Here is a 26,228-nt window from a genome sequence, read left to right on the forward strand (position 1 = left end):
TGTCAATATCAACAAAGTAATTTGCTGGGATTTTGATTGGGACTGTGTTGAATCTATAGATCAAGTTGGGAAGAACTGACATTTTAACAATATTTAATCTTCCTATCCATGAACAAGGATTATCTCTCCACTGAGCATGACTTAAATCTTCAGTATGAATGGAGAGATCACTAGCTAAGAGAAGAGGGGGCATATTCAGATTTTATTCAAAAGCTGCATTTTGATGAGAATAATGGGATGATGAAACTGCAACAAACTTCCAGACATAACTTACCCTTACCCTTGCACCCAAGCACGTTAGGTCCAAACTTATCCACAAATATCAAGGTCTCTCTCTTTCTGAAATTATTTTGATTACATCCTTCTCTTTCTCTATGGACAGTAGCTTAATCAGAATTTTTTCTGAATGCCAAACCCCAATTCCTCAAGTTTCACGTCTGCCTTATTCTCATTCTGTCCTCTTTAATAGAACAGAATAAAGAAGAAATCTCTGAAAAACTCTTCAAAGATTTGAAGGCCAATATGAAGTCTTCTTCTCAATCACTGCTTTCTCATTTCCTCCTCATCTTTGTATTTAAGCCTAACTCTCTTTTCATCTTCTACACATTCCACAGGAAAATAAGGCCTCTGTGGAAAGAGGACCCAGTCTTGAGAGTAATTTGCCAATACACCTGCAAGAGAAAGCAGTGACCTAACATGGTTCTAACGGCTAAGCCAATCTCAATTGTCCTCTTCTCAAACACTGAAAATGTATGGTTGGACTTGAATTCTCATTAAAGTTAATGTGACTTCCCAACTTAGAAATTTCAGGATGCTGTCTCTTGGTGTTTCAAGCTCAAGACTAGTCCTTCTCTGCAATATAGCTCAGACTTACTACCTGTCTTCATTTCTAAACTCTTTATCTAGACCATAGGAGTTTCACATCAAATTACTATTATTAATTTATGCAGGTCTCTCTCAACTTTCATTCTCCCTCCACCCCAAAATATTTTGCCTGTGGTGTTTCTACTATTTTATGTGTGCTTCATTGCTGTCTGAAAGCTTCCAATGGCTCTCCGGTGCTTCACATAAAATCAGAGCCTCTAATGGCTGCTAGCAGAAAAATTCCCCAGGGAAAGCTGCCTTGTCTGTTCTCAGCTGCTCTATACTCTACCTCATAGCCTATATTCTTGGGGGGGAAAACCTCTTCTCCTAATTTCTGATGACTCATTCTCCTATCTCTAGGTCTTTGTCCAAGCTTCCCAGCTGGCATGGAACTATATTACTTCATCTAGCCATGCCACCCCATCCTACCCCTCCATCAGGTGGCCTCATGCGGCCACTTCCTCCAGCAAGATTCTAAGATTGGTCCACTTGTATCCTAGTAACTTCTATGTCTCAACCTCCATTCCCCCTTAGAGTACCACTAAATTTTGCAAGGAATTATGTGTCTTATTTGTCTTGTTAGACAGGAAATCCCTCAAAACTGTCTCTTCTGTAATATGTGTCCCCAAGTGCTTTATGCAGTGCTTTGCACTCAATGAACACTTATTATGAACTTGTGAACTAACCAACCATTTGTAGGTTATATGCCTAAATTCCACCAAGGGTTGAATTGGGAAGAGAGAGGGAAGAAACATACACAATAACTTTGTTCCACAATTCATTTACTGAACTGGGGCAGGTGATTTAACAGGAGATTGTGAGCTAAGGCTGGGAGAGAAGAGTTCTTGCTTTCCCCCCCACCAGTAGCCAGCTGTGTCATGGATGCTTGTAAATTTTCCAAAATAGCCATCTGCTGTTGGGCAAGCTGGGTCTGAAGCTGGAGATTGGCATACATACATTCTAGGAGTCCTAGGCATTCCTTGGACTTCTGGTTAACTCCTGAAGGAAGAGCAATGGAGGTGTAAAGGGGACAAAAGAGAGATGTTTGTAATTGTGCCAAGGTGGGAAGGGCTCTAACAAAATGACCCCTCTAATCTTTCCAGGCACAACTCAACCCAGATACACCTTTGCTCAGCTGTCATCTTCTCAGTGAGGCCTACCTGGCCACCCTATTTCAATTTGAAACCAATCGCTGGACCTTATTACCCCTCTCCCTGACTTTATTTTCCTCATAGTACTTACGACCATGTGGCATATTTTGTAATTATTTATTTAATTTAAGTCCCTCTTCTAGAATGTAAGCTCCAGGAAGGCAGGGATTTTTGTCTCATTTGTTCACTGCTGTATCCTCAGCACCTAGAAGAGTACCTGGTGCAAAATGTTCAACAAATATTTGATGAGTGAACGAAACGGTCTGGGAGTGAGGCCTAACACCCCTTTCAAGAGCGCAAGGGATGCCTCAGCCTTCTTCTCTTACCTGACATAGTATCTCATTAGCAGTGACCTGAAGTTCTTCCTGTTGTCTAACTTCAACCAGTCTTGCTGCATCAGCCCATTTTTTCCCTAATGTTTTCAACTACATTATACGGAGCCAGCTCTTAGTTAACCTTGGTAGTTATATTATCTATTGTTTGTGTATTTCTTGGTTTTGACTTCTTTGCTAAAATCTGAGGTCCTCAAAAACAGGGGTCATGACTGTCTAGTGCCCTGGTAGGCTCCCACAGGTATGCTAAATACCCACTGATTTCCCCTTGGGAGGATGGATAACTGAACTTCAAAGAAACTGACCTAATAGTTACTATTTCCTTCCCCGGCCACTTTTTAACTAACAGTACTAACAAGCAATAAAATTTTCACTTCAGTCCTGCCTAGTCTAGTAAAGGTGCTAATAACCAAGGAAACAAAAAAAATTGGTAGAATCGAGAATTAAAAGAAATCAGTAGAACTGAATAATCAACAAGCTACCAATGAAAAATCTAGAGGTGGCTTGACCCAGAGTTGGCACCAGATCAACAGGAGAAGCCTCAGGCCACCTCCTCCATGCAACCCCCCCTCACCCCCCAACCCCTGCTGCCGGGCGCAGCTGCTGCATCCACCTGGGAAACCCTCCCTGCATCCTTACGTGAACGCAGCTTTGTTGTCTGGATGTTCAGGAGAGTGGCTGGTGGGGAACTTGCTTGAAGATTAATAAAGCTGGGGGAGGGTTTGGCTTGACAAAGAGGCACTGCATTACCTTCCTCTTTGGCTGAAACAAAATCAGAGGCAACTAATCAGAGCTCATTGCAACAAGGGATAGCCTTTCTCATTAGATCCCTGCACTGGTCTATGAACGCAGGTGCCGAGGCCCCGCCCTGAATAGCTTCAAAGAAAGTTATATAAAAGAGACAAAAAAGAAACCATAGTGGGACTAAGGGAAACTAAGCAGGGATGGGATAAGCTAAAATCTAATCTGCTTATGTTTTACAAGTTCTTATTGATAGGCGCTACATGCTGACTACTGTACTAGACACTGGGGCAAACACAAGACATCTAAGACATGGTTCCTTAGGTGCTTAACATCTGGTTAGGGAGACAAATCAGTCACTGACGAAATGGTGATATAACAACACAAGGACATAAACAATGAGTCTGACAGTCTGGGGTGAAAATAAGGCCTTTTATTTTTTAGCTATACTAAGCATATGATTAGATGTAAAAATGATTGTTTTTGAAAAGAGGGGAAGAGATCAATATGAGTACAATAGTCAGAGAAGACTCCAGGCAGGTGGAGGATATTTATTGGACCTTGAAAACAGGAAGCTTTCAATGAGTGGAAAAGATACTTCAAGTGGGAGAAAAAAGGATAGCAAAAGCAAATGCAAGGAAGCCAATATATCTCTGGAAAGATGAGGAATGCTGGGATGGCCAGAATTAAGAGCAGGGAGAGTGGGAAGGTAGGATGGACCAGAGAAGACTCTTCACAATAGCAAATCTGAGACTTTAGACTTTCTCTTGAATACAATGGAAAGCCATTGAGCCTTTTAGGATTAGAAAATATAACTGCATTTTAATTAATCTATAGGTATTAAAATGGGATGGACATGGAAGAAGTTCTTAAATGGGAAAATGGAATACCTTTGTCAGAAATAGTTAAGCTAGAAGAAAAAATTGATCTGTAGGGAGAAGATGATGAGTCCTACAGAAGACAGATGCTATTTTTGTCTACTGAGCAAACCTTCCTCTGGGAAGCTATTCCTTCCCCAGACTCCAGGCCATACTGGTGGGACTGCCCCAGGCCGCTCTCCCCAACAGGAATGGGCATGTGACCCAATACAGGCCAATCATGGTATGCTGTCTGCCTTGACAATTGCGACTGGTCCAAGGGGTAAGCACAGGAGGCAAGTTGGACCAGAGTCATCCCCTGGGATGGATATATGGATTCTGTGTCAAAGCAGCTTGCTTTCTTCTCATTTGCCATGTTGGGAAAATGTAAAATTGGGGCCAATGAAAGCTACTGAATTTGGCCAGCATGCCATGAGAATAAGATAAAAGCAAGAAATTGGAGACAGGACAGAACGTAGGAGAGAGATGGATAAATGGACAGATACTCACAAGCACGGAATCCCCAATTCCAGTCGCTACAGCCCTGGTTTTTGCAGCTCTTCTTCCTATGCTGTGACTGTATCAGCATCCCTCCCGACTGCACAAGCCTCTGAATTTCCTTTTTACTCAAAGGAGTCTGAATTGGGATTTCCTCATTTTAACATAAATCACATTTTGGACATTGAATCTGACAAGAGATTAGGAATACCAAATAGAAATGCCTAGAAAAACAGCCAGAGAGATAGCACTGAGCTCAGGTGAAAGGTCAAATTGCCAGGCTAGCCACAAAGAGGTGATGAAGGAGCTGCAAAAATAAATTAGCCCTCCAAACTAAAAAACTGAGAGTGAAAATTAGATCTTGGGGGAACTCCTCAGGAGTTTGCAAGATGAAAAGGAAGTGGCAAAGTTGACAGAGGAGCAATGGGTGGAAACGCAGAAGAGCTGGGACCATGAAAGAATTAAAGGGCTTGGGACAGTGGGGAGTCTATAATTTAATGTCATAATGAGATCAAAAAAGGATAGAAAAGTTGAATTCCTTCATTCATTCATTCATACAGATAAGAGAGAGCTAAGTGCCTGGAATGTGTCAGCCACTGACAATATCACAGTGAGCTAAACAGATGTGGTCACTATTGTCATGGAACTGACAGCACTGCAGTGTAGACAGGCATTGAATGATAAGCATGCACATTATTACACCCCTTAAATGCTCTAAGAGCACCTAACCTAGTCTGTGGAGCTGGCACATGTTCCGAGGAAGTGTCCCAGTCTCAGCTGGCATTTGAAGGATGAAGACAAAGAGAGGGCCTCTTCACCAAAAACAAGCCTGGGGCAGAGGTATGACAAGGAGGTTGTATGAAGGAAGATGTCTCATTCTCGTCCTTTACTCAGAGTACAACAGAGGAACGGCCTGCCAAGATGAAGAAGTGCTCATACGTGAGTTCTAGGCTGAGGTGCTTTCTGTCTGGAAAGTCACTGAGCCTATGAAAATTGAAATCTGTTCTATTCCCTGTCAGTTATGCTTGGTGAAGGAAATCCATTTTTTGCTCTGGGTTTGTGGATTTTCCAAACCCTGCTGTAGAGCCTCTATCTTCTCCTCCCTCCTGCTTCAAAGTCATCAGTCATTTGATGGCTCATGCAGAGTGGTAAGAAAATAGAAACTGAAACTCAGGTCTCAAGATTCTTCTCACCATTTGAAAAATTTGTTAATTTCCATACAAACGCACTTCTAAATAATTTCAGCCCTTCCTAGGTATATAACGATGCATTTTCTACTGGGTTGTAAGGTTTGAAGAATACTTTACAGGCAATTCATACTAAGGAACCATATTGCTGACTAGAGAATGCATAACAGAAGATGAGGTTGAGGAGCAGCAAAAGGAGGCAGGACAGAGAAAATAATAATAAAAGGTGCTTTACGTACATTATCATATATATTTCTCACAAATAACTCTTTGAAGTAGGTAGCTTTATCCACATATTTGAAAAAACTTAAGGTAGGAAATTTCCTCAAAATTCCACAATTAGTATGTGGCAGTGCTGGAATGACATTCAGCCCTGTAGAATCCAAAGTCATGCTCTTTATCACTGCACAGTATACTCTGTGAAAAGAGCTAGTTCATTTCTGTGCAAGCTAAGACACAGTAGGCCTCTCAGATAAAGTAATCTACTCCACTACAGTTAAGTGGATAGGCTCTGGATTCAGATGGCCTCAGGCATTTCCCTGGCCACCAATGGGACCGTCCAGCTCAAACTGAGTTCACTCTAGCCAACACTATGTCTTCTGGGATCCCTGTACACAGCCTTGTTCTAAGTATTAAGAGGAGATATAAAGGAAGAATAATAATATTCATTCAACATATAATTATTGGGCATCTATTATTTAACAGATCCGGTTCTAGTCACTGGGAATACAGCAATGTTCCCATTTAGTGGGAAATGCAGAAAAAATACAAATACCTTTCAATTAACTAAGCAAAAGGAAAAAACATACATACAACTAGAATCATTTTCCCAAATGCTAAGCCATTAAGGAGGTCTGGTTTTAAGGGAAAGGAAGCAGGCCTTCTGACACACCTCTTCTGTTAGCAGGATGAGTAGTCTGCTGCTCCATCTGAACACCTACAGGTGTGGTGCCTGGGAAAGAATCATAGCATTACAGGATCAACAACCTATGCTATTACCTTACTATTGACAATTTCATAAGTTCTTCTCCAGAAGATCTCAGGCTGTTCCAATTTTGGGAGGAAAAAGTGTGAAAGGGTGTACTCTTCTATTTCATGGCCAAATATAAGTGACTCTTCTTGAATTGTCTGTGCTCTCACGGTGCCTTCACTAGTTAGTAAAACAGCTGTTATCTATTACTATTGCTTCCTTTTTTAGTGGAAAAAATAGTAATTTAACCAAACCCAAACCTTGAATCTTCTGCGAACGAGCAATTATTCTCTGTGTTCTCTCCACGTTTAATTTCTGCAGTATCAGCCCTTTTCCTGTCCCGTAAGGTAATTTAAAAACTCTGGCTCCCCATCATCTCTAACGGACTAGGAGTTGAGCGGAGAAGGAGGGCAGGGGAGGGAATAGGCGTGGAGAAAGAAAATCTCTAAGCACTAAAGGGAATACTTGACAAAATGTTTTCGATAGGATAACTCGGGGAAAAAGTAAGCCATCCCCCTCTGGTACCGCTCACAGCCTCAACAAAAAGCATTTGCCCAAGAAGGGAAAGGTCCATTCACAGCAAGGAGTCCAGAGGCAATCAACCACAACTCCCAGCGTGCCCAGAAGGATTGTTACCGCCCAGCTCAGCCGGATAGGACTACAACTCCCACTTCACCCTGCATCAAACCAGCCAGGTCTTCCTTTAACTGCCGGTCGAAGTCCCACCCCTCTATTCCTCCCCGGTGCTAAGACTGGAACGAAAGAGTGGAAACCGTCACACCCTTCTTGATCTTCGCGGCCCGAGAAGGGCTGAGGCGCAGCACAGCCTTAAAGACTTCACCTGCGGTGTCAATCGAAACTCTCAACCCCAGCGCCCACCCTTGTAGTTGAAACACATGCGCAGTAGCGTGCCGTCCAACTGCCGGCGCCTAGGCGCTTGCGCCGAGGATCGCGCTGCACGCGGCCGGGAGCGGCCACCCTACTGCGCAAGCGCCTGTGCCCTCCCACTTCCATCATCGCGCTCTCTCTATCTAGCTTGCCCTGCCGTTCTTGCGTAGGGGGCGGGTCTAAGGATGTCAATTGGCCTGTTTTCGTGCCGGTCAATGAGATGGATACGGTGATTGGCGGCGACGCTGAGGGTAGTGGGTTTAGGTGTAAGCCCTGAGGAGGCAGCGCTTTCTGGTCTTTTTGCTAGGGTTCTCTCCAGAAGGTTCTGCCGGTTATCCCAGCTGAGGGTACCCGGCTCTGCATCGCGCCGCCATGATGGGCCATCGTCCCGTTCTCGTGCTCAGTGAGTTGTGGGGAAGTCGGGGAAGGGATTCCCTTTTCGCCCCTTCGGTCCACACTTTACAGTGTTGCCCCAGCCCATTCCCGCCCTGCTCCGGCCACTGAGCCTTCCAGTCGTGGTTCATTTTGGAAGCCCTCTCTCCGGCTGTCCTCGCTTCACTTGACCTATTCCGCTGTCTTCACAAACGCAAACTGACCTCCCCTCGCCGCCGCTTTTGTCTTTGCGGGCACCGGCCCCGAGAAGCCCCTTCCCGCTCGGCACTGCGTTCTTCACCCCCTCCCCCGCCCCTCCACCTTTCCCGGCGTGACTTCCAGTGTGTAGATGAATGAATAATGACTTTTCAGTCCGGCCTAGCTTTATAACCTTGGCCCATCCCCTGGTAGCGGTGAGGCCTCGGACAAATTGCTTGATTTGAGCGTTTCCATCTTGATAATTGGGGCTAACGGTATTTCCTCGTAGAATTGTGAGGATTAAATGAGATGAGTAGGTAAACTGCTTCAAAGAGGATCTGGCGAACAGCGAGTGGAATCCTTGGTCACTTTTTTCGGTAACAGTCCTCTTGAATTTCCGTTCAGCAACCCCTGTTCCTGAAGTGACCCTGCTTCTCTTACTGGTCCTAGATGTCCCTCAGTGTCCCCTGCGTTGTAATCTCTCCCACTGACCTGCTGAGTTTCCCCAAATTTATCCACTGGTTCTCTTTACTAGTCGAGAACATCTCTCATTTCTTTTTGACTAGTGAGTACCACCTCCTTTGTCTTCCAGAGTATGTTTCGATTCTGTGCGTAACTTCTGTACCCCATCTGCAAGACCACCTAAGATGCCCGACTAACCATTTCCCTTCCTTACAATCCTCTGTGTACAGCATGTTGTTCAGGTGTTGCCCGTTTTTCTCTATACCTGGAAGATAACTTTTCAGGGAAAAATTCTCTTACCCCAGAAAAAACAGTATTTCTGATGAATCCATCGGAAAGGTCAATGCAAGATTTTTTTTACCACTGTGTAAAATAGAAATCTAAATCCTGAGAGTTGTGAGTGTTGAGATGTGATGGGACTGGATTGAAAAAATTTACGGATTGAAATTGTGGGGAATGTGTAATTTGGAGAGGAGGAAAATAAGCACTTTGTTCCTTTCGTTATCACCACTGGCTTGTCTCCATTGAGAGGGCCCTGGAGTGAGTGGTGCATTGTGAAGCCCTTTTCAGGTCTACATTAATCCCGGGCATTACTGGCTATAACTGATGAGGCTCCTTATTAAAATACGTAGTCAGCTCTTACTGATGGTAAATCGGTTACTGAGGCATTCTTACCATATCCAAGCATGAAGTGACTGTCTTACAAATTGGGACGCTTTTGAGAGTGTGTTCTCATTCCCCAGCATATTGTGGGGGCACTATGAGTAATTATGCTGGAACTGTCAGAGTACGATTCCCCCTATCCAAGTAGGAAAATATGAACCCCCAAACTTTCCCTTTTTACATAAAGTAGTGATTGATGGTTTTTTAGGGTCATCAGCCCTTTAAGAATCTGATGATAGCTGTAGATCCTCTTCCCAGACAAAAATGCAGTATCTCCCGTTGTATGGTATAATCTCAGGGAGTTCACTATCCCAGTGAGGCCCGTTCATGGACTTCAGGTTATGAATCTTTGTTGTAAATACATGAATGTTTGGTTAGAGGGAAAGTGACCAGAATTCCAAAGTCAAAGCTGTGTGGGTTGTTTCTTAGTATACCAGGAGTTGAGGTAAATAAAGAAGTAGCCATAAGTACATATGTTTACTTTTTAACAATTTTTTGAGGTGTAATTGACATACAGTAAGCCGCACATATTTAAAGTGCTCAATTTGAGAAGCTTTGGTCAATGTATATACCTGTGTGTTTCTTTTCAAAGGTCGGGGAATAAATAGCTAATACACGGTGGAGTGATCCTTGGCTATTGCCTTTTTTTCTTACCTGTTTTAGGCCAGAACACAAAGCGTGAATCTGGAAGAAAAGTTCAATCTGGAAACATCAATGCTGCTAAGGTAGCATATCTTTAAGTTGTTTAAAGTATAATAGTTTGCCTCCAGCTGCCTTTCCTAGTATTTCTATGTTTCTTTGCAATTAGGGAGAGGAATAGTTGACTTCCCTTCTTTCAGGACGTTTTCCTGATGGTGGTAGAGAGAAGGATTCCTCTGAGAGAGAGGCCTAATAGTCTTTTCATGTTAACTTGTGTATAATTCTCTTGCTGTATATTGTTTTACAGTATTCTGTTTGTGTTTGTCTTCTATACTAGACAGAGTTACTTGAGGGGAAGAACTGTTTCCCTTTTGTATTCCTAGTGCCCCCTGTAGATCCTGGATAGGTATTCAGTAAATATATTTTTAGTGAAAGAATGAAATAGCCCTAGATCTGATTTAGCATGGTGTGGAGGCTGCTATCATGGAAAGAAATACTAAGACATGGACTTCCAGTTACCTGGACTGCTGGGAAATTGAAGCTCTGGGGTGTGTGCCGCCTTTTTTCTTGTGAAAGGTTTTTCTTTCTACATCTACCCTGAAAGCATCCCCAAAGGGGAAAAACAGCAGAATCTGGCCACATGGTTTGCTATATCTAAAGTGGGTTCCAACCCTACTTTAGAGGTATAGTTGTTAAAACACTGACTCGGGATTACTCATGCCCCTTCCCTTAATATACACACTCACCATCCTTTGATCTGCACTTACATGCTTTACATATTCTTTCCGATAGACTATTGCAGATATCATCCGAACATGTTTGGGACCCAAGTCCATGATGAAGGTAGGCTTATCTCACTGAAACTCTTGACTACAGATTTTTCCCTTTCTGTTATCTGGAACACTTAAATACAACTTTTGCTTTTGTCCTAGATGCTTTTGGACCCAATGGGAGGTATTGTGATGACCAACGATGGCAATGCCATTCTTCGAGAGGTATGACTTCTCATTTTGCTTTCTAATTATTTTGTGAAGGACCCATAAAGATATATGTAGATGATGATTAGTTTCTTTGGGCTGTAGTAACAAATTACCACAATTGGGTGGCTTTAAACAACAGAAATTTATTCTCTCGTAGATTGGAGGCTAGAAGTTCAAAATCAGGGTAACAGCAGGGCTGTATTCCTTTTGAAGGCTCTAGGGAAGAATCCTTCTTTGCCTCTTCTAGCTTCTGATGGTTCACCACAGTCGTTGGCATTCCTTGGCTCGTAACTCAGTCCTTCTCAGTTGTTGTATGGCATTCTCCTGTGTGTCTCTTATTATAAGGACACCAGTGGTTGGATTTAGGGCGTATCCTGATATGCATATGACCTCAATCTTCACTTGATTGAATCTGCAAAGACCCTGTTTTTCAAATATAGTCACATTCACAATTTCCAGGGGGTAGGACTTCAACATGTTCTTTCCACAACAATAATGCTCCCCGTAATTAAGCTAAAAGGTACTGTTATCTGCCAAAGAAACTTGAGTAGTTGAGTTGGCATAGTACATTTTTCCCCAAAAGGAAGGGGACTTGGAAAGGCGGTTTACTTAGATATTTTTGGCGTCACTTTTAAACTTTGAAGCTGTGGTAAAACAAAGGAAAAGGGAGTAAGTGTAGAAGCAGGACGCTCAAGAGTTAGGGCCAAGCAGAATGGGCTAAGAGGTCTTTGAGTGGTGTTGATTCAGTGGCTATCTACATTTTTCTTTCAGATTCAGGTACAGCATCCAGCAGCCAAGTCCATGATTGAAATTAGCCGGACACAGGATGAAGAGGTTGGAGATGGGACCACGTCAGTAATTATTCTTGGTAAGAAGAGATGAAAGGTTAATAAGGAAAATTGGATTGAAATGCGGAGATTTTTGCCAGAAATAATGTCTATGTCATATTTTAAGAAGGGACATTTTACCAGTCCACTACTTAGAAATATTTATTTATGTATTTATTTAATTTTTTAAAAGATTTTATTTTTCCTTTTTCTCCCCAAAGCCCCCCGGTACATAGTTGTGTATTTTTAGTTGTGGGTCCCTCTAGTTGTGGCATGTGAGATGCCACCTCAGCATGGCTTAATGAATGGTGCCATGTTTACGCCCAGGATCTAAACGGGCGAAACCCGGGCCACTGAAGTGGAACACGAGAACTTAACCACGCGGCCACGGTGCCAGCCCCCTACTTAGAAATATTTGAATAATTCGTTGCTGATTTCCTATGTATTCTCTCCAATTGAGTATAAAACATTCATCATAGTATAGGATGAGTGCACAAATCTGGTTTAATAAAGTACAGTTGATTCTTGTTATTCACAGTAAGTTCTGTAAAGTCAGCACAGACACTCAATTAGTGAATACTAAACCATCACTCCTGAGGGAGATACAGGGTTAGGTTTCTGCGAGCCTCTGGTCACATATTTATCAACTGATAAATATGTACCTTATTTTATGGTTTTTTGTTTGTTTTGTTTTTTTAAAGACACCTTAATTTATATTGTTGACTCATTAACATTGAATTCGTGGGCCAGTTGCACCGTAACTCATGCCTGAGCAAAACTTATCTAATATGTTGTTTTCTCTATTAAGGCACATCGCAGCCTTCTTGAACTTAGGAGAACCAGATAGCACTTTAGCTCTATACTTGGACCATTTTATCTTATTTTATTTTGTTGTTGTTTCTTTTGGGTTTTTTTGTTTGTTTTTTTTTTTGAGGAAGATTAGCCCTGAGCTAACATCTGCTGCCAATCCTCCTCATTTTGCTGAGGAAGACTGGCCCTGTGCTAACATCCATCCCATCTTCCTCTACTTTATATGTGGGACGCCTACCACAGCATGGCTTGCCAAGCAGTGCCTTGTCCACACCCGGGATCTGAACCAGCGAACCCCGGGACACCAAAGTGGAACTTGCACACTTAACTGCTGTCCCAGTGGGGCGGCCCAAGTTGGGCCATTTTAAACAGTGAAATAATCAACAAGATGCACAAGAATGTGGAAAACGTGATGCCATATATACCACATAAAGCATACTTGTTTACAGTATGAGAGCTGCAACAAGGCAGAGTCTTGTCTTGTTTGACCTCACCTGGGAATGTGTGCATTGGGCAGCTCACATTTTTCATCTCTGCATGTCTGTGAATGACCACGAAAGTGCTGCAAATATCATTTTGAGTTACAAATAGGTTTTAGCAAGTAGTCGAATAGAAAAATGCAAATCTCAAGAATGAGTCTCAACTGTACAAGTTTTTTGTCTTTTTTAAAGATTACAAATACTGTTTTGTTTTTTTTTAAGGAAGGTTAGCCCTGAGCTAATATCTGCTGCCAGTTCTCCTCTTTTTTGCTCAAGAAGACTGGCCCTGAGCTAATATCTGTGCCCATCTTCCTCTACTTTATATGTGGGATGCCTGCCACAGCATGGCTTGATAAGCAGTGCTTAGGTCCGTGCCTGGGATCTGAACCAGTGGCCCCGGACAGCCGAAGCAGAGTACTCAAACTTAACCGCTGCACCACCGGGCTGGCCCCTCGACTGTACAAGTTTTAATTACTAATCATTTCACCTGTAGGATCATAAAAGATCACTTCTGGAAAGTTGACATATTACCTTTACTTGTATAAATTTTAAGTTGATGGTGAAATTTTTATTATAGAAACATTCATTTTCTAAAAATCTGATTGCGGCAACACATAGATAGGAAATGAGAAAAAACTATTTTAAGGGATGCCAATGTATAGTGTTGGCCCACATGCCTAAAAATAGAGTTCTTACAACAAAATTACTATAATAGGAATTTTTTAAAAAGTGACAAATTATTCTTAGAATGCCTTTGTGTACTGCATTTTGAGATTGGTGAGTTGGGTGTAAATTTGCTTGAGTTACCACCAACTAATCACTTCTTTGGATCCAGTTCTTTGGTGGCTTGAAAATTACGTATACTAATTCCGTACTCTGAAGAAAAACTTGGAGAATAAAAAGGAGAGGAAAGACTTCATATGCTTTCACACTTTTTTGGGTAGAAGATGAGTTTTAGATGTCAAGCAGAATTTTCTAGCTGATAATCTTAGTTGAATCTCCTGGAGGTATTAGGTAGGTTAAGTCTCCATGAGTCTAGCTATCCTAGATATAGATAGCTTTAAAAAAGAAAAGAAACAGAAAACTTTACCATCGCTAAAGACATCTTTCTTCTAGTTATTGTTCTGACTATTCTTTAACAGGGTATATCCTTTTTTAAGTTAACTTACTCAAGCATCTTTTAAAATATTTTATCTTTCTTTTAATATACATGATGGTTGCTTAGGAGTTGGTATAAGGTATTGAATTCAAACATTTGAGCAGGGGTCGGCCTTGTGGCCAAGTGGTTAAGTTCATGTGCTCCACTTCGGCAGCGTGGGGTTTTCCTGGTTTGGATCCCATCCACGGATGTGGCACTGCTCATTGGGCCATGCTGAGGCGGCGTCCCACATAGCACAATCAGAGGCACTCACAATTACAATATACAGCTATGTGCTAGGGGGCTTTGGGGAGAAGAGGAAGGGAAAAAACAATTTGAGCACATGCCAGAGTATACATGTGAGCTTTGGCACATTTGTGTACATGTTAAAAATTAATGCCAGTGGGCAGGTAGTACGAGCAATTTGTGCAAAAGGCTTTTTTTGACAAAAATTTACATTTCTTTCTCAAAACTTTTTTTAGAAACCAGCTTTGTATGTGATATGTATTAATGTGTATTGTGTGTGTGTGTCTTAGAAAATAAAGACACATTTTAAAAGAAGGACGTTTTACCAATAATCCCTCATCCAGAGGGTCAGTTTTGTACATTTTTGTGAGTATTTTTCCAGGTAGAAGGTTTTGTGTGTTTTGTTTTTGTTTTAGTACCAGCAGTTTGACTACATTCTGGGTGTTGAGATAATAAACAAGTCAGTTTTCCTTTATGTATTTTTCTTTCTATTTTGGAGTCTTGGGAAAAAATTTTGTTTAGAAAACTGGTAACATTTAGTTAGCAAGATCAAGAGAATAAGTAAACCCTACGATCAATCTTTGATCATTTAAAGTATGTCTGATGAGGATATTTTTTTCGTGAATTGGGTTTTACAAAGTGTCAAATTTGGAATGGCGTTAATAGCCAAATGGCATATCTTTGGGGAGAATCTATTTTAGGAAAAAAGGTAAGGTATTTTTATAAGCATAATGAAGTTGCCTTGATGTCCAAGTACTTTTTAAAAGATTATTATGGCATTTTCTTTTCCAGCTGGGGAGATGCTGTCTGTGGCTGAGCACTTCCTAGAGCAGCAGATGCACCCGACAGTGGTGATCAGTGCTTACCGCAAGGCGTTGGATGATATGATCAGCACCCTCAAGAAAATCAGGTACAGGGGGGAGCAAAAACGAGTAGTGTCAAATATGGGAGGCCTGGAACACTGGTCTGTTCTTAGGTGGTGAAGGAAGGCCAGACACATCATACACACCGTGGGTCATACCCTGGTGTCATTTCGTGAGGAGAAACAAAGGGGAGAGCCAAATAAAGAAAAGGATGAGGGAAAGAAAAGTTGCAGAAAATGATAAAGGATACAAAGCAGACGAATAAAAAGAACTAAGTGCAATTCTTCAGAATACATTTTGGTTACATCCTATCTGCTAGGGTCCGTGTCAGACACTGCCAAGGGAAATGTGTGGTGGTAGACCTACCTTCCAAGATTTTAGATTCTAATGGGGGAAATAAGTTACAGAGTTAAATAACTAATTATTCAGGACTTACTATTAGAATATCCTACCATCATGTGTGATTATAGCTAATTTAGTTAATATTCTAATAAAAGTGCTTGGAGGATGGTAGCCAGCAGTTTTTCTTTAAAATCAAAAGGACTGCTGTTTGAATCCTATGTAGTAACTGAAGAACTTGCTGTTAGTCTCTATTTGCTGAGTGCTAATAGGATAATGAAAGGAATATAGAAATGCATGACTTCTAGCGCAGGATTATTAGGTAAGTTGTGACATCATTCAGAATGCAAAATTGTTTTCATTAAATTTGTTTAAAAGCTATAGGGGCCAGCCTGGTGGCATAGTGGTTGGATTTGCGAGCTCCACTTCAGCAGCCCCGGTTCCTGGGTTCAGATCCCAGGCACGGACCTACATGCTGCTTATCAAGCCGTGCTCTGGTGGTGTCCCACATAGAAAATAGAGGGAGATTGGTGCACATGGTTGCTCGGCAACAATCTTCCTCACCAAAAAAGAAAAGGAAAAGCTATAATGTTGTATTCTCTCTTTTTTTTTTTTTTTTTTTAAGGTTTTATTTTTCATTTTTCTCCCCAAAGCCCCCCGGTACACAGTTGCATATTTTTAGTTGTGAGTCCTACTTGTGGCATGTGGGACACCACCTCAGCGTGGCCTGATGAGCGGTGCCATGTCCGTGCCCAGGATCCAGACCGGTGAAACCCCAGGCCGCTGAAGCAGAGCGCACGAACTTAACCACTCAGCCACGGGGCTGGCCACTGTTCTATTCTTTTTTATGGTTTGGTTGTTGGTTATGTATCTAGTAATTTGGTGAGCTTTGTATTATACTACCTGCTGATAAGAGACAAATTATATGATGTCATCTCTGTCTAGCACTCTTAGGGAATGAGGTATTTGATTTAAATTATTTTTATAAAATAAGCTGTGTGGGGCCGGCCCAATGGCGTAGTGGTCAAGTGCGCACGTTCCGCTTCGGCAGCCCAGGGTTCACTGGTTCGGATCCCAGGTGTGGACATGGCACTGCTTGGCAAGCCATGCTGTGGTAGGCGTCCCACATGTAAAGTGGAGGAAGATGGGCACAGATGTTAGCTCAGGGCCAGTCTTCCTCAGCAAAAAGAGGAGGATTGGCAGCAGATGTTTGCACAGGGCTGATCTTCCTCAAAAAAAAATAAGCTCTGTAAGAATGTAGAGATACCCAGAGGGTTTATTGAGTGTGTGGAGCTGAATCATTAGAAATTTTTTCTTTTTATCAAGCACTACCTACCTACATCTTAGATAATACTTGTAGAGCTATGACTTCTTCCCTAAAATCTGTAATTCAACAAATATTTAATGATTATGTATTATGTGTCATGCAATAAAAGGGATTTCAGCAATATGTGAAAATTTGGACAAGATGGTTTCCAAGGTCTTATACAACTTTATGGTTCCAAATAGTCTCAGCATGTACAAATTTATAATGTTAGGAAAGACTAAACTAACACATAAAAACAGTAAACACTACGTGGCACACCATGTATTCAGATGCTAGAATCAGATGTTCAAATGGTTAGTACAGACAGATGGTGATTATCAAGAGGAACTCTCAAAATTTGTTAGTTTTGAAATAAGATTTCAAGGACAAAATGTGTTTTGACCCAAGTTGTAAAAGTTGTAGAGTTTAGAGCCAGCCCTGATGGCCTAGTGGTTAAATTTTGTCACTCACCGCTCCGGCAACCCAGGTTCACTTGCCCATCACAGAACCACACCACCCGTCTGTTCAGTTGCCGTGCTGTGGTGGCTCACATAGTAGAACTAGAATGACTTACAACTAGGATGTGCAACCATGCACTGGGGCTTTGAGGAGTTAAACTCTACAACCTTTTTTTTTTTAATTTGGAGCAGAAGGTCAAGAACAAATTATTTTACTGTGAGCTCTGTCAGTGTGGAGAATTGTCAGGCATGGGAACAGATTACTCAGGGATTCGAGACACCTCCAGGGGATAGGTTAGTTGTAACCTTGCTGAAAGGCAGAGGGATGGGTGAATTACTTCTTGATGTCACTTTTAGTTTCCTATAAGGGAACAGTTTCCCTAATTGTGTCTGTTGGCCCACTATTACAGTTGCCGAGATACAGGTGAGGGACTTCCTTAAATATCCAGGATCTCGGCTGAGCACGTTACCCTTTTTTCTTTTCTCCAGTACCCCTGTTGACACTAATAACCGAGATATGATGCTGAACATCATCAACAGCTCCATAACTACCAAAGCAATCAGTCGGTGGTCCTCTTTGGCTTGCACCATAGCCCTGGATGCCGTGAAGACTGTACAGTTTGAGGAGAATGGTCGGAAGGAGATTGACATTAAGAAATATGCGAGGGTGGAAAAGGTAAACTCTTCCAATGTGTACTTTGGAGACAAATTATTTCCTAGAATGAATCATCCCACTTGCAGAGGAAATAGGTTTAAATCAGAGCAAGATATATCTTTAATAGTTAGAACTAGGAAGAAGAGCTGTATTTGCTGCCTGGAAAACAAAAACTTGAAAAAGAAGGTAACGAGGAGGTCTTGCTGAAATAATTCTGTTAGCTTCACTGCTGTCCCTACGCAGTGCAATGTTTACAGGGGCTGGGAAAGGCTTATTGGTATCTCCATGTTTGCATTTGCGTACGTAGCAGCCATCTGATCTGGATATAAACAAGGGCTCTACAGTGTAGTGCTAATAATTAGCCCCAGAAAGCTTTCTCTCTCTGCTAATTTAAGATCAAAAAGTAGCTTATTAGCTTCTGGCCAGTAGATGGAGCCCCAAGCCTAAAATTCTATGGGAATATCTTTCAGGAAGTAGGAGAGATCTGAGCCCCTTTAAATCTTGGTCAGCCACTGAATTTCTGTGAGTCTCAGCTGGGTTTCATGGTCTAAAATTAGTGTGCTTCCTGGAGAGGGGAAAACGGGATTGCATCTATTTGTTTTTGAGGTCCATGAGAGAAAGATACTTTAGAAACCTGAAGGAGTTGTCATTTGGGAAAGATGAATGTGTGGGAAGGGAGTCGAGAAGGTGTCTCCTCCTGATTGTGGATTAAAGTGGATTTTTTTTGCTCAGATACCTGGGGGCATCATTGAAGACTCATGTGTCTTACGTGGAGTTATGATAAACAAGGATGTGACCCATCCACGAATGCGGCGCTATATCAAGAACCCTCGCATTGTGCTGCTGGATTCTTCTCTGGAATACAAGAAAGGAGAAAGCCAGGTAAGGTTCCTGGCACTGTGTAAAGCTGATGTGAGAATCTGCTAATATGGACAAGGGAGATAAAAGGTATGTTTATTACATGCCGCCTCTGTGTCGGTTACTGATGTTTACATATGATCTGATTCTTAAAACAGTCCTTTAAAACAGTTGATGTTGACCTGCATTTTACAGATGAAGGATCTAAAGCTTATCAAAGTTAGATTAATTGCTTGAGGAAAACAGCTGGTATTTGCCAAATCAGAATTTGAACCCAGCTCTGTTTGGCTTCAATTTCACACTACTGTGCCACCTTTCCTAAAGCATTAGAAGAATGTAGAGTAGGAGTTAGTTTAGCTTTGAAGTGCTGAAGAAGAATTTCCAGAGGGCAGGGGGGCTCACAAGGCTCCATCACCCTTGGACAAAACGTAGTTATCAAAGCTTATTAAGTGAGGATTGGAAACAAGAATTAATTTATTGGTGGGAAGAATTTTAAGACCCAGAATTACCACACGCACTGACAGGACAGAGCTAACACTGAACTGAGTGGTCAGAGACTTTATGCCAGACTCTCCACTAACTGCATTGTGACTTTGAATTCCAGTTGCTTTATAATTAAATGAAAGAGTTAGCCTAGACGATTGCTAGAGCTAAACTGGCTTGTTGAGGTGGGTCATGGCTTTAACATTTTTGTAACCAACTGTCAGGGATACATGAGAGGGCTGGTTGGAGGGAGTGTAGTAGTTGAGATGACCTTGAGAAGGTGCACCAGTCCAAGATTTTTAAATCGTAGTGACTTTTAACTACACAGACTGACATTGAGATCACACGAGAGGAAGACTTCACTCGAATCCTCCAAATGGAGGAAGAGTACATCCAGCAGCTCTGTGAGGACATTATCCATCTGAAGCCTGACGTGGTCATCACAGAAAAGGGCATCTCAGGTAGGGCTCCATTCATTTTTCCAGATTGCTGTTGAGGTAGAAGAGGGTGGATGATTTTTTCCCTCGATATTGGCATAGACTGAACATAATAAACGTGATGGTTAGCATATATTGAGGGTAAAACCAGTTCAGATTCTAGGAGTTCCGGCTTCCAGCTTGACATCTCTACTCTTCGGTTTGCAGATTTAGCTCAGCACTACCTCATGCGGGCCAATATTACAGCCATCCGCAGAGTCCGGAAGACAGACAATAATCGCATTGCTAGGTGAGTAGGCTAGGTAACAGTAAGATTCTTCTCCCCATGTGTTCCCATTTCATAGCTTCATAATGTAGTCATCCTTACCTGGAAAAGTTTAATATAGGATTCCGTCAGCCAAATCAGTTACAGGTGGAAATGACCTGGGTTTAGCTGTCTGCTCCCTTCAGAAGTCCTCTGTCTAGTCCAGTAATTATTATATGAGTCTCTTCTATACCACTCCTAACCAGTAGTGAACAATTAATGCTTAGACATCTGTGATTGTTACCTTGGTGTGTCTAGGGACCTGTTACAGAGTACAGACATACCTTGTTTTGCGCTTTGCAGATATTACGTATTTTACAAATTTAAAGGTTTATGACAACCCTGTGTTGAGCAAGTCTATCAGTGCCATTTTTCCAACAGTGTTGGCATTCTTTAGCAATAAGGTATGTTTTAATTAATGCACCTGTGTGGTTTTTTTAGATACAATGCTATCATATACTTAATAGACTACCCTATAGTGTAAACATCACTTTTATATGCACCAGGTAGACAGAAAATTCATGTGACTTGCTTTATTGCGATATTCACTTCATTGCAGTGGTTTGGAACCAAACCCACAATATCTCCGAGGTATGACTGGTCTGTTTTAAGTTAAAGCTCAGAATATAGCAGAACCATCAGTTTCCATGATTGGATCCTCGGCTACTATTAATGCAACTTTAGGTTGTATTCAGTGCTTCTGCAGTGATGTCTGTGCTCAGATACCATTCATTGTTAATACTAATTTGTTTAAAAAAAGTCAAGTCTACCTGAACATCACATAATATATTGTGGATCCAAATTGAATTTTATACTTCTGCTTGCTCTAAAATGGCTCTGGGCGTACATGCATACACGTAGTTGGCTCTATGTGTCCAAGAGGGACAAATAAGAAATTAGTCCTACGTTCATTAAAATTGGGTCAGACATGTACTTGTTTTCCTATACTTATTCACCTTCCTCTTTGCTTGGCCTTTGCATCATCTTTAGTACAGTCCTACTATTGAACTTGAGATCTAACTTGGCGGTACAGGGTGAACTCTATCTAGAAATGACTGTTAGGTGATTTGTACATGTCAGATACGCACAATAACTTACTTGTCCAAATTTTAGTATCCACAAAATATACTTTGAATTAAACTGTATGTGATTATGGTAGTTGCTTTAGGTATGTACACTTTTATTTATAAAGCCGTATTATATTAGTTTAAGGAAACTTCACCTGTGTTTGAAAGTCTGTTTCACCAGGCAGCCGAGACACCTTGAGTTACATTGAAATGTTTCTAGTAATCCACTTTTGCCCTTATCCCCAGCCACAGACCTTAGGGACTAGGAAGATGAGTAAAAGTATCTGAAATCATTTGGTATCCCTCTGCCAATCTAATCAATAGAGCCTGTGGGGCCCGGATAGTCAGCCGACCGGAGGAGCTGAGAGAAGATGATGTTGGGACAGGAGCAGGCCTGTTGGAAATCAAGAAAATTGGAGACGAGTACTTTACGTTCATCACTGAGTGCAAAGACCCCAAGGCCTGCACCATTCTCCTTCGAGGAGCCAGCAAAGAGATTCTGTCGGTGAGTCAGCCTTGGAAGTGTGACTGAATGAACTAAGTCATTCCACTTCTTTCTTTTTTTTTTTTTAAAGATTTTATTTTTTCCTTTTTCTCCCCAAAGCCCCCCGGTACATAGTTGTATATTCTTCGTTGTGGGTCCTTCTAGTTGTGGTATGTGGGATGCTGCCTCAGCGTGGTTTGATGAGCAGTGCCATGTCCGCGCCTAGGATTCGAACCAACGAAACACTGGACCGCCTGCAGCGGAACCCGTGAACTTAACCCCTCGGTCACGGGGCCAGCCCCAAGTCATTCCATTGCTTGAGAGTTTCCCAAAGGGCCTAAAACCATCCCGTTGCCCATTTTAGCTTTTTTTTTTTTCTTTGAGGGAGATTAGCCCTGAGCTAACTACTGCCAATCCTCCTCTTTTTGCTGAGGAAGACTGGGCCTGAGCTAACATCCGTGTCCACTTTCCTCTACTTTTATATGTGGGATGCCTGCCACAGCATGGCTTGCCAAGCAGTGCCATGTCCGCACCTGGGATCCAAACCGGTGAACCCTGGGCCGCCAAAGCAGAATGTACGAACTTAACCACTGCGCCACCAGGCTGGTCCCCCCATTTTAGCTATTTAATTTTGATCTGTAGCCATAGATTTCTCTTTTTTAAAAACGTATTTCTGTGTTTATTTATTTAACATTTAAAAATAGTGAAGTATAAATACATACAGAAAATGCAGTCATCATATTTGTATAGCTTGTTCACTTTGCACAAACTGAACATATCCATGGAGGCAGAACTCAGAGGAAGAAACAGAAATTTACCAGTACTCCAGAATCCTTGCTCCTATTATCTTCTGGTCATTATCCTTCTCAAGACTAACCACTGTCCTTCCAATACATCAGATCATGTTTGCCTGGTTTTGGACAATAGAAAACTATTTCCTGAAAATTTAAAGTCAGGCATGCAGCATGGATGGCAGGGATTTTGTCTGTTTATAGGGTGAGGTGTGGCTGTTCTACTCTAGGCAGTCATTCGGAGATTGAACTTTATTGAGGCTCTGCCATCCTCAACATGTATCCACAGTCAGCCAGCACATGAAGGAAGAGACAGTAGTGTATCACATAGGAGGTTTTTATTGCTAGGCCTGGAAGTGATTTTTGTAACTTCCATCTGTATTTCACTGGTAAGAACTTATTTGTATAGACACACCAAAATGCAAAAAAGTTGGAGATGTCTAGTCTAGATGAATGTCCAGCAGGAAACATTTTGTGATGACCAGTGTCTGCTACAACTGCCACCATTCTAATCCAGTCTACCATTGCCTTCCACCTGGTCTTAATAATAGCCTGTAGGAGGCTTCCAAATAATTTGTGCTTCCCTCCCTCATCCAATCCATTTTTCATAGAGAAGATAAAATTACATTCTCTAAAATTTAATTCAGATCATTCTACTTTGTTAAAATTATGTCACGAAACCTAATTGAATTGCAAGCAATGCGTGGCCAGCCAAAGAATCCTTGGTATAGCTCTGCACTATCTAATCTATCTTCATGCACTTTCACTCCTTCCTTATTTAGTCTGTTATCAATTGTAACATAATATTTTTATTTTTAATGGTGGCCCAAAAAACCCATAAAAAATTTATCATCTTAACCATTTTCAAGTGTACAGTTCTGTAGTGTTAAGTATATTCACATTCTTGAGCAACAGATCTTCAGAATTTTTTCATTTTGCAACTGAGACACGGTACCCATTGAAGAATGACTCATCATTTCCCCAGCTCCCCGCCCCTGGCAACCACTGCTTCCTTATTTTTTAAGTTGAAATTATAAGTATAAACTTTTCTTCCTTCGTGAAGTTAAGTAACTTACTCAAAGGCACGTAGCTAGTAAGTAGGAGAGAGTTTCCCCTACACCATGCAGCCTCCTAAAGGGAGCAACTAGGACAGGGCACAGTAGGGTATAGGTCTCTCAGATGTTATGGACAAAAGCCTAACTTCACAGAGTGACGCCTCCCCCACCACACCCGTCTTGCAGTTGTAGTTAATGTGTTTTTCCAGGGTAAATAGCACTTGCCCTACCCAATAGAGATTCTAAGGACCTTTCTTCCTTGCCCACCTTGGTGGTTTACCAAACTTGGCAGTCAGGAAGTCCTTTGATGCCTCTGATTTGGCCCTGAGTCGTCAAGCTTTGGCTTCATACTATCTGTTTGCTTTCCCAAGGAAGTAGAACGCAACCTCCAAGATGCCATGCAAGTGTGCCGCAATGTTCTCCTGGACCCTCAGCTGGTGCCAGGGGGTGGAGCCTCTGAGATGGCTGTGGCCCATGCCTTGACAGAAAAATCCAAGGCCATGACTGGTGTGGAACAATGGCCATACAGGGCTGTTGCCCAGGCCCTAGAGGTCATCCCTCGTACCCTTATCCAGAACTGTGGGGCCAGCACCATTCGTCTACTTACCTCCCTTCGGGTGAGTTTTTTCCCATGCTATTCTCTTGATGGGGTAGCGACACCTATTTGGCCTAAGAGGATGGTTCTTGTCTGTTTATCTGTGTTCTCCTTATAGCTTTTTCCCTCAAAATCTCTCCTCTGTTAATTTTTGACTTGTTTGCTGTCACCGTGTCCTCTTTTCCTTTCCTTATCAATCCACTATTTTTGGTTTAATTTTTTACCTAATGTTCCCTGCCAGCTTACTTGTTCCTAGTATTTTCCCTTTAACTATTTATGTTTGTTCCAACTACAGGCCAGGCACACCCAGGAGAACTGTGAGACCTGGGGCGTAAATGGTGAGACAGGTACTTTGGTGGACATGAAAGAACTGGGCATCTGGGAGCCGTTGGCTGTAAAGCTGCAAACATACAAGACAGCAGTGGAGGTGAGGCACCCTAAGACATATGCTATGCTATGCTATTTCTAGATAACCAGAAATCAGTGTGTTTGCTCCAGTCTTGAAGGGAGAGGGTATAGAAGGCAGAATATTTCCCAAAGATCTCCCAAGGAATTCCATCTCCCTACTTATCTTTAGCTCATGTAAATAGCAAAGTAACACAGCACAAGCTGCATCCCTTGCTTAGGGAGAACTGCAGTTTACATTTAAGACTCCGGAAAGATAGATTTCAGATAAAATGGTAATTATGTAGGAGGAGCTAGATGATATGTCTAAAAGAAAACAAATGTCCTTCCCTTCTCTGCTGACCTCTTTGGGGCTGTGGCTTTTCTCCTAGACTGCAGTTCTGCTGCTGCGGATTGACGACATCGTTTCAGGCCACAAAAAGAAGGGCGATGACCAAAGCCGGCAAAGCGGAGTTCCTGATGCTGGCCAGGAGTGAGTGGTGGGCAAGGCGACCTCAACGCACAGAGCCAACAGTCTCCCCCTTCCCTGAGCCAGACTGCCAGGGACACTGTGGATGTCTTTGTTTGGAAGGGATCAGGTTGAGGGGCAGCCCCAGTCCCTTTCTGTCCCAGCTCAGTTTGCAAAAGGCACTGACATGTAATTCTTCTCTATTGTAAGCTTTCCATTTAGTTTGCTTCCGATGATTAAATCTAAGTCATTTGAGACAGTTGTTATGTGTTTTTCAACCTTGGATCATATCTCTGCCTCCTGGCAAAGAGGGAGGAGGCAGAAAATCTTACTGGGGAGGAAGGGAGATGGGAATGAGGTCATCAAGTGTCTTTTGCCTTCTCTAACGAGTGTTCTTCAGACTTCTCAGTAGGTGCTAGTTGGGAAGACTCTTGGACTCCGAAAAATGATACTGTAAAGCTGAAAGAAGCACCACTTTACATTCACCACCCAAAGAACAGGAGGAACCTGTCCAAACCATGGGTGTTCCCCGTCTGTGGTTGTGTGCAGAGCAACACCCAATATATCCTGGGGCTCAGGCATTTGTCCTAAAGAACATAGAATGGCTGTTTTTTTGTATTGCATCCTGTAACTTTCAGAATTCTTCTCTCTCACCTGGAATTCTCTTTCTCTGCCCTCTTCCCCCACTGTCCTTCTTGATTCCAATCTACATTCTGGCCTCATGGCTTATTGTCATTTTATGCTTGTGTGTCATAGTAAGACTTCTGCTTTCCCTGTGAGCAAAACCAAAAGATTTAAATCTCTTTTTGTTCTTTGTTTTTATCAAGGGGAAAAAATCTTGAGTAGTGCCCCTGGGATGCTAGGTGGGGCTAGCCTTTGGTTTCTTCTGTGTGATTGCTCTTGGCTATTGGGCCTTCACCGCCCCCTTTCTCCTTATGATTCATACAATCAGCCTTTATCTCCTCCTTGACCACAGGACTTAGTCATATTAAGTTGAATACTAGGTAGAATAATAATAGCTAGCACATAGTGCCTGCCACATATAATAGACATGTTCTAGTCACTTTGCATATGGTAACCAATCCTCGCAACCGCCATGTAGGATGGGTGGTATCCCTCATCTTAGGATGGGGTATCTAAAGCATAAAGTAGCTGTCCAGGGGTCGCAAAGCTGGTGAATGGCAGATCTGGAATTCCTGTGTAGGCAGTCTGGCCCTAGAAGCCATGCTTTTACAGTTGGCTGTGCTGACTGAACTGAGGTGTGAGGTGGAAAAGAGCTTGTGAGAGGGCCTCTGGAGATGGCCTGCTCTGTTTCTACCTAATATTTAGCTTCCTGCTCAGCCCAGTCTAAAAGCCTCAGCTTTTCCTCTTCTACAGG

At 42.2% G+C, this 26,228-nt stretch overlaps 2 protein-coding genes across 2 annotated transcripts; one reads left to right on the forward strand and one right to left on the reverse strand.

Moving 5' to 3' along the window:
• Positions 1–1,642: 1,642 nt before the first annotated feature.
• Positions 1,643–7,851, reverse strand: TSACC (TSSK6 activating cochaperone). Its single transcript, XM_046682018.1, has 5 exons — positions 7,840–7,851; positions 7,382–7,529; positions 6,523–6,582; positions 2,987–3,109; positions 1,643–1,863 (listed from the first exon to the last, which is right to left on the reverse strand). Exons 1-5 carry the CDS (start codon positions 7,849–7,851, stop codon positions 1,643–1,645), a joined length of 564 nt encoding a protein of 187 aa, XP_046537974.1.
• On the forward strand, positions 7,738–25,105 carry CCT3 (chaperonin containing TCP1 subunit 3). The gene is made up of 14 exons (XM_046683730.1): positions 7,738–7,891; positions 9,847–9,908; positions 10,615–10,665; positions 10,755–10,817; positions 11,574–11,670; positions 15,095–15,212; positions 17,758–17,944; positions 18,656–18,805; positions 19,593–19,725; positions 19,909–19,990; positions 21,397–21,577; positions 23,774–24,019; positions 24,293–24,424; positions 24,774–25,105. The coding sequence occupies exons 1-14, from the start codon at positions 7,861–7,863 to the stop codon at positions 24,876–24,878; spliced, it is 1,638 nt and encodes a 545-aa protein (XP_046539686.1). The 5' UTR covers positions 7,738–7,860; the 3' UTR covers positions 24,879–25,105.
• The last annotated feature ends 1,123 nt before the right edge of the window (positions 25,106–26,228 follow it).

This window comes from Equus quagga, chromosome 13 (genome assembly GCF_021613505.1).
Source record: "Equus quagga isolate Etosha38 chromosome 13, UCLA_HA_Equagga_1.0, whole genome shotgun sequence".
Lineage (NCBI taxonomy): Eukaryota > Metazoa > Chordata > Mammalia > Perissodactyla > Equidae > Equus > Equus quagga.